Source organism: Gasterosteus aculeatus, chromosome X (genome assembly GCF_964276395.1).
Source record: "Gasterosteus aculeatus chromosome X, fGasAcu3.hap1.1, whole genome shotgun sequence".
Lineage (NCBI taxonomy): Eukaryota > Metazoa > Chordata > Actinopteri > Perciformes > Gasterosteidae > Gasterosteus > Gasterosteus aculeatus.
The window spans coordinates 16,178,788-16,186,899 of NC_135698.1; the positions used below are offsets into that span (position 1 = coordinate 16,178,788).

Below are 8,112 nucleotides of genomic sequence, written 5' to 3' on the forward strand. Positions count from 1 at the left end.
TTCAATTTTTTTCATCTTGATGTCATAGAAATACTGAACTGAACCTCTTTTTCCCTCTCGGACTTCTGTGAGATCATTTCAGCTCAATGGAAATAAAACTGGAGCAATTTTAAAATAATTCATAAACGTGATAATTGAAAGGAGATGAAAATATAATTACAAATTATAATAAATTCTTATTATAGCAGGCAGACAAAATACAAAAGCAAATCAACGCTTTATTACAGATACTAATATCTAATTATATTGATAATAATGACATAAAAATAAAGGCGTCCTTTCACGGGTGAAGTGGATCTGTTTCTTTGTCTCTCTGTGTTTCCCTTCAGCACGTGAACCTATAAGGACGTTTTAAAGATGTGTATTCAGTGTGTCATCGAGCATTACTTCCGATTTATTACCTAAATGTTTTGTATGATTACAAAGTTTTAATATATTTAAATCTGCTGACATATTTACTTTATTCAGCTGGAGGGCCGTGCTGCTAATATGAATGTAAAGAGCTACTTTATATTATTAAATAAAACAAAGCTCGTAACAAACTGTAAGAGGATAACTGCTCGTAATAATTATTGATTTATGTTATCACGTGACACTAATAAGAGCTGATGGTCATTTCATTCAGCTGGAATGTTTAAAAATATGTTGTTTTAAGAAAAGCGTCACGTGTCAGTTTGTGCCGCCAAAAATACATTTTATTACAGACACGTATTTAATTTTTGGCTTCAGTTTCAAGTTGTTTCAGCAGCTGTCATTAGTCAAATTGCTATTTTTTCAAATGCTATAAATTATGTTTATAGAGGTGATGAAAAAATAATATATATTACATTTTTAAAATCGCAATTTGTATTTTTTCGATATAAAAAAGCTTGTTCTTCACCCGAAGGAAAACAATCGTACAAAAATAATTTCCGTGTTTTTTTTTGGTTTGTGCTGTAAAATAATAAAAAGTAAAAAGAAAACCCATCCAATGAGTTGCTCTGCGGTCACGCCTCCCCGGATCACGGCCCCGGTTCATTCGGTGGAGGTCACGTGTTTGAGGTTCTTTTGAACCCAAAGGTGATGTTTAGGCAGAAAGAGAGAGTTCGTGCTTCCAGGACCTGAACCCCCCCCCCCCCCCGGCCGGAGATTGATGTCTTGAAATCCATCTTCTGATCAACAGATTGATCTGATCGCGTCTGGTTCCCCGCGTGGCGGCGCGGGACACCAGAGGGCCTCACGCGCCAAAAGATGCGTCCAGATGTGGAACAGCTGAGGGATCGTGAGCCTGAAGCTGCGTTGCGAGTCAAAGAAAAAAAAAAACAGAAAAACGAATGATGTCACGCAAAGCCACAAGGGGACCTGGGACTTACCAGATACCTTCCAGTTGAGCAGGAGTCCTGCCAAGAAAGGGACCTCCTCCTCTCCTCGTCTCCTCCTCTCCTCGTCTCCTCCTCTCTCGTCCAGCGGAGACAGAGCACAGAATCGACGGAGCAGAATTGAGCAAATTATCTCCTACTTTCTCCCCCGCTTCTCCGTCCTGGACGGTAACGATCGGCGAGGTCTCGGCTCTCTGCACGCCGTCATCGAGCATCAATAAGTACGGGGGCACCAGGCCGGTGATTCAGAGGGGTGGGGGTTCCCCGGCAGATGATGCCCTTTCGTGCGGGCCGGTGAGGAACCGCGCCGACCCCCAGCTTCCCCCGCAGCAGCTTCTTCTCCTTCTTCTTGTTGATGCGGAGGTGATGGACGGTCCACTCCGCCGCCCAGCGGGGATCCTCTGCTCCCCTCCTGCTCCTAGGAGCCAGCCCGCGGGCTCCGACATGCTCGCCGCCGCCGCCGCCTCCTCCTCTTCCTCCTCCTCCTCTTCCTCCTCCGGCGGCGGAAAGCCACTCGCTTTCTCCATCGACCGGATTATGGCGAGGACGCCCGAGCCCAAGTCGATTCCGCTCCCCAGCTGGCTCCAGCGCGCTCCCGCGGGGAAACCCGACGTGTGTCCGTCCTCTCTGCATTGCATGATTCCGCTGGTGCCGCTCGGGTACGAGCCGAGCCACCGGCTCAGCATCGCCGGGCTGGATCCGGGCCACTTCGACGCGTCGTCCCTCGCCGCTCCCGCGGACTTTTTGGGCTTTGGGTTGAAGGGCCAGCAGGAGGACCCCGCGTTGAGCCAGACCACCGGCGGCCAGTACAAACTCTTCCGACCGCGGGTCGTGAACCAATCATCCTTCCCCACCGTGGGCACCGTGTGCTACCTGAACTGCGGCCCGGACGCTGGGGCATGCCCGCCTCCCGCCGGCTTGGTCAACCTGCACCCGATGGCCTCGTACCTGTTCACCGCGCGGCACAAAGCCTTCATGGCGGAGAAGAGCAAGCCGGGCCTGCAGCAGGCCGGGGACAGGTACCCGGGCTCGGGGTGCGTGCAGGCCTTCAAGGAGCTGTCCCAGAGCCAGATCCAGCACTACATGAAGGAGCGGGACCAGATCCTCACCGAGAAGATGTTCAAGGGCTCCGCGGCGGCCCGGCTCGGCGGCTCCTGTCCCGGCACCAAGCCCAAAGTCTTCACCTGCGAGGTCTGCGGGAAGGTGAGTTCCGTTCCTCCATCGAGGCGGGAAACAACCGGGACAATTACGTGTTTGAGGGATTATTTTAAGGAGTTTCTTTATTTAGAAATCCAGATTTCAAATCGGATTCTTTCAAACTCTCTTGGGGAGAATGTTTGTAACTTTTAAAAAATGTCGAGATTTTAAATAATAGAAAATTTGTAAATACAGGAAAGTCGAAATTGTACGAATTTTAAGATGTATTTTATATCAGGATAGATAAAAGGGATTTTGGTCGGATTTGGAGGAAACAGTTTTTAGTTTTATTATAATGACAACATGTGGATGATGTTTTTTCATATTGTATTCCACTCTGACGCGTCAATGTCTTCTTTATTATATTTTACTAAAAACGGTGATCACGTGAACCAAATGCGAATTACATGCTGAGCAGGTTTCCATGGAGGTTATTGTGTTATTAATGAGTCCGGATACATGAACTTTATTAGACTTTTTGTCTTATTGGTCTTCTTTTTTTGGCATCAATGGAAAATAACCTTTAAGTTAACCCTTAAAATGGAGATTAGAGTGTTGTCATTAATAAACTCATGTATTTAATTCATATATCCTATTATATGCTGGACAGGCTGAAATAAGACCAAATAATATTTTAATCCATTTAAGCTGCACTAGAAACTCCCTCAGATTTAGACAATATAAATTGAATGTAGCGTTATTTGGTAAAAAAATACACTTTATGTGTCTGATTATTTAAATGTATTATTATGATGAGCTTAGTTGTTATTTTCATTTTCATTATAATATTATCATCATTATACTTGATCGTTATAATTTTTACGATATACAATTTCTTTTTTATAATTTTGTATCTTTATTATTGGCTGTTATTGTTGTTATTATATAGATGTTCTTATTTCCCTCCCAGGTGTTCAATGCGCACTACAACCTGACTCGCCACATGCCCGTGCACACCGGCGCGCGGCCGTTTGTGTGTAAAGTGTGTGGGAAAGGATTCCGACAGGCGAGCACGCTGTGCCGGCACAAGATCATCCACACTCAGGTAAAGAGCGGCGATCACGTGACTACCGGTAGAATTTCGGAAAAGACAGGACTTATTTTTAATAAGATTTTCATCTAATTGTTTTATTTTAATAGATTTTCAACCCTGATGAAATGCGTAGGGGAAGTCAACTTGCATAACTTTTTAGTAGTTTGTAGTTTATTTATCTTATTTTGGTGATACATTGTAATTCTTTACTAAATTAATGATGAATAGACAATTGTATCAAAATTGTTTTTTTTGTTTAAGGGGGATTTTAAATATCGGGACACACTAATGACGTAATACAATAACGTTTAATAATTCCTCTATAAATGTCTGTCGATCAATTTGAACTACTTTCAATTCGGTCCGATGAATTTTTCATTTTAAGGTAATCACTATTTAAACCCACGTGCGTGTTACAAAATAAATAAGTAATAATAATCTATCAACGAATTGAGTTTTTAACTGACTTTTTAACTATTTGTGTAAATAAATATGAATCATAATATCAGCTATTACGCTCATTTTTTGTATTGGTTGCTCAGCCTGTTCGTTGCGCTGCAGCTCCTCCCGGTGTCACAGTGACTCCCACAATGCATCACTTCCCCTGATGAGAAAATCAAGTGAGCAGATGTTCGCGAATGAAAGAAAATAAGAATGAATCTCATAATATTCCTGATGTCCTTGAACGCATCTTATTATAACATTTCTTCTTTATTATCATTATTTTATCGTTTACTTCATTTTCAACAGCGATTTTATATTCAATACATATTTGTTTTACTCTTGATTTCTTTTAGGAAAAACCGCACAAGTGTAACCAGTGCGGGAAAGCCTTCAACCGCAGCTCCACCCTCAACACGCACACGCGCATCCACGCGGGCTACAAACCGTTCGTGTGCGAGTTTTGCGGAAAAGGATTTCATCAGAAAGGTGAGAAAAGTTTTTTATTTGTTTGAATAGACAAATTACCTTTATAGTTTTTCAATTAAATTATTGTATTTGTATGTTTTTTAAATGAAAAACACTTCGCCGTGAAATTGTTATATTAATTATGATATAGCAATGTCGGTAACATTGTAATAAAACATTTTTTAAAATCAGGGGTCGACGTGGCGCGTGAGGTAGAGAGGGTCCGCCGGGGCGGTTCGAGCCCCCGGCTGCTCCATGTGCTCTGAGCGAAACTCCTAACCCCTAATTGCTCCCCGGGCAAAAATGTAAAAAGCTATGGGTTAAAAATGCAACGTAAGTCGCCAGCTAAAGACGTGTAATCTAATGTATAGCTTCAATTTGATTTTATGTTACATAGAAACGGCCAGCTGTCAATCTCACAGATCAAATCGTAGAAAAAAACTAAATCTCACAATAGAAAAAGTGATGGAGCATCTGTACAATAAAAACAAATCAAACACAGGGATTTAAAGAAGTTACACAAAGCTGCTGATCAAGTTACACAAGCTGATCAATCAGAGGAAGAAGTAAAAGTAAAACATTCAATATACTTACTTTTATAAAATATACTTACGGTTTGAGTAGAATGGCCCATTTCCGTGTAATATATATTCTATTGTTGCGTTTATGAAACAATAACAATAGTGATTAGTTTTTATTCTGGTAGCTTAATATGATAACACCCAGCATGTATTTGTTAATTATATTTAGCTTTAATAATATGGATTTGCAATAACTAAAGCTGTAAAAAAGAAATGTAGCAAACGTATAATAAACTGCCCTAAACGGAGTGGATTACTATAGAACGGAAGTACTCATTTCCCCCTCACTGATACCCTCAGATCTCTCTATACCTGAGTACTTCATTACTTCGTGGTACTTATTTGGGACCTGAGCATTTTTCTGCCGCGAGTAAAATAAAATTAGAAAACAACTTATTCAAATTAAATCTGCTGAGTCTGAGGATGGTTAAAAAACCCTTTATAGAAACTTTTTTTTATGTTCTTCTGTTTTTTATGATCTTTCCAAAAGTCACTTCGTCGATTCTGACATTCAAGGTTCTGTTTGCTCTTATTAGTTTTGGGAGTTACAGACGGATTGTTTCTATCCCCTTTACTGTTACTCCATTTATAGACGTATAAGCACTACTGTAAATGTTATTATAAAAATATAAAAAGCAATACAAATGTGTATCTGATTAAAAATAGGAAAAACTTTTCAGGGGTTAAAATATTCCTTTTATTCCTGAAATGCTCTTCAATGTGTGACACCAATTAGCTTTAACAGGTCAAAAGCTGAAACGTTTCACTTGAATCATAAATAATTCTTCTTTTTTATCCAACTGAATCAACCAGGTTCTTTTCACTCTTGTCCTGATCTGAAACTCACCCTCTGACCTTCGTGCAGGAAACTACAAGAACCACAAGCTGACACACAGCGGTGAGAAGCAGTTCAAGTGCTCCATCTGCAACAAGGCCTTCCACCAGGTGTACAACCTCACCTTCCACATGCACACGCACAACGACAAGAAGCCCTTCACCTGCCCCACCTGTGGCAAGGGCTTCTGCAGGAACTTTGACCTGAAGAAGCACATCAGGAAGCTGCACGACCTCGTGGGCCAGCAGTCGCCTCCAGAGGCCTGAGAGACGCCGATCAACACACTCCGCCCCCATCAGGCCTCGAACCGAACCTCGGCCCCTCTTCTTTTACATTACATGTCATTTAGCTGACGCTTTTATCCAAATTAGCAACTTGTACCCTCAAATGAACAGTGTGCCGTTTCCCCAAATGAGTGCTGCTCTCAGTTGGGCTTCTCTCTGAGCCATGAAAGAGTTTTGATGTTTATTTTCCCAAAATATATTGAAAAAATGGTTTTAAAAGCCTACATCTCCCACAATGCCCCTGGGTGGCTCAAATAATAACCCTGATGACATTACAGTGACATGATCAGGGTTATTTATTACCTCAGACTCGACTGAACTACTCCACCCGGAGGCCCCGGAGGAGGACGAGCCCCACGGACGAAACTGATCTGTGTTAAAAGCGTCCCTTCCACTTTCAGCGGGGGTTTGTTTGAGTGACAGGGACAACGGCCAATCGTGTCGCTTCTGGACAGTGACCCGAGTTCAACTTTCTCTGATCCCAGAAGGACCTCAGACCCCCTCAGTATTCATCAAATCGGCAGTATTTTGTCACATCGAGCTTAGTAAAGTGAAAGATGTTTTCCACGAGGAGGTTCTGTGGTTCTTTGATTCTTTGGTTCTGTGGTTATTTGGTTCTTTGGTTTTGTGGTTCTGTGGTTCTGTGATTCTTTGGTTCCATCGACGTGTCTCTGCTTCAATGTGAGCAGCTCGTCCGATTGACTCCAACAAAAGACATTTCCTTTGTATAAACAATGTGCCGTCCTCGACTTCTCCGGTCCATCCGTCAGGCCTGTTAACACCCCCCACCCCCGCCCCCCCGCCTTTCTTCACGCTGCAAGAGCCATCGGGACAAGTCGTAGCCCCCCCCCTGCAGGCCCCGCGGTGGGCCCCCTCAGACTCTCCTCGCGATGGTGCCCCGGACAGACCCAGCCCCCCTGTCGGCGGGTTACGTTGTGATGGTATCCACTCACCTTTCAGTCATCAGTCTCAGGTTGTGAGATTTAATGAACTGACTCCGGAGATGAGGTGAAGCGAGTTTAAGGAAACCCTGTTATTCAAAATAAGTGTCTGGTGATTTTCTACATTTATCCCATGAAAAGACCAACGATGAATTAAACGTCTGTTCTTCTGTGTCACCATGAAGTCACTGATCTTGATCCTGACCCACTCAGGTTTCCTCAAAACATCGTTGATCGAATCCTTCTCTTGTTTCCTCCAGAGGTTTAACAGTTTCTTTCAACCTCACTTGTGGTTTTTGGGTCCCCGAGGAGTCCGGAGTGTTTCACACCGTAAAGTATCCGCCCCCTTCATTCCCACTGGAGACCTTCTCTCTGCATATTCACACAATACCTTGAAGAAAAAAAACTCCATCAGGTTTTAAGCCCTGAAAACACGTTAGCCCTGCATTTCCCGTAATGCGTCTGGATCAGGTATTTTCATGCCGCCCCATTGAACAGTGTGGGAGACGGGCTTTCTGTTGCGCCCGTCTCCCACACTGCGCGAGTAAAGAGACACGAGCAGCCAGAGGGCCGGACTCATGTGCTTGACCCTTGACCTCGGGGGATTCTTACAGACACTTAAGGTGCAGGGCAACTGATTGTCTGACTGTGTTTCTTCTTTCTAGTGTAGTATAATGTTATAATTGTTATTAGAAATGGTGAAAGAAAATTGCGCTGCAATCCGAGCTGTTACGAACCAGAAGCCTCTTTTGATCAGCAACAAAAAGACACTAATTCATAAGACACTTATGAATTAAAATGCTCCAAAATGACACAAGGACCCTCCTCTGGACTTCACTCTGCGTCTCTGGTCCGTCTGTTGTTGTTTTATATTTCAATCTCAGGATTATTGTAAAACAACAAACAAATGTGTTTTATGAAATTTATTTAAAATTGTACTACGGTTATAAAAAAGAAAAGTTTTCTTGTCACAG

The 8,112-nt window shown here is 42.8% G+C and overlaps 1 protein-coding gene across 1 annotated transcript; it reads left to right on the forward strand.

Annotated features, from left to right (window-relative positions):
- Positions 1 to 1,352: 1,352 nt before the first annotated feature.
- Positions 1,353 to 7,947, forward strand: fezf1 (FEZ family zinc finger 1). The gene is made up of 4 exons (XM_040163811.2): positions 1,353 to 2,561; positions 3,466 to 3,600; positions 4,386 to 4,518; positions 5,944 to 7,947. The coding sequence occupies exons 1-4, from the start codon at positions 1,725 to 1,727 to the stop codon at positions 6,177 to 6,179; spliced, it is 1,341 nt and encodes a 446-aa protein (XP_040019745.2). The 5' UTR covers positions 1,353 to 1,724; the 3' UTR covers positions 6,180 to 7,947.
- Positions 7,948 to 8,112: the final 165 nt, after the last annotated feature.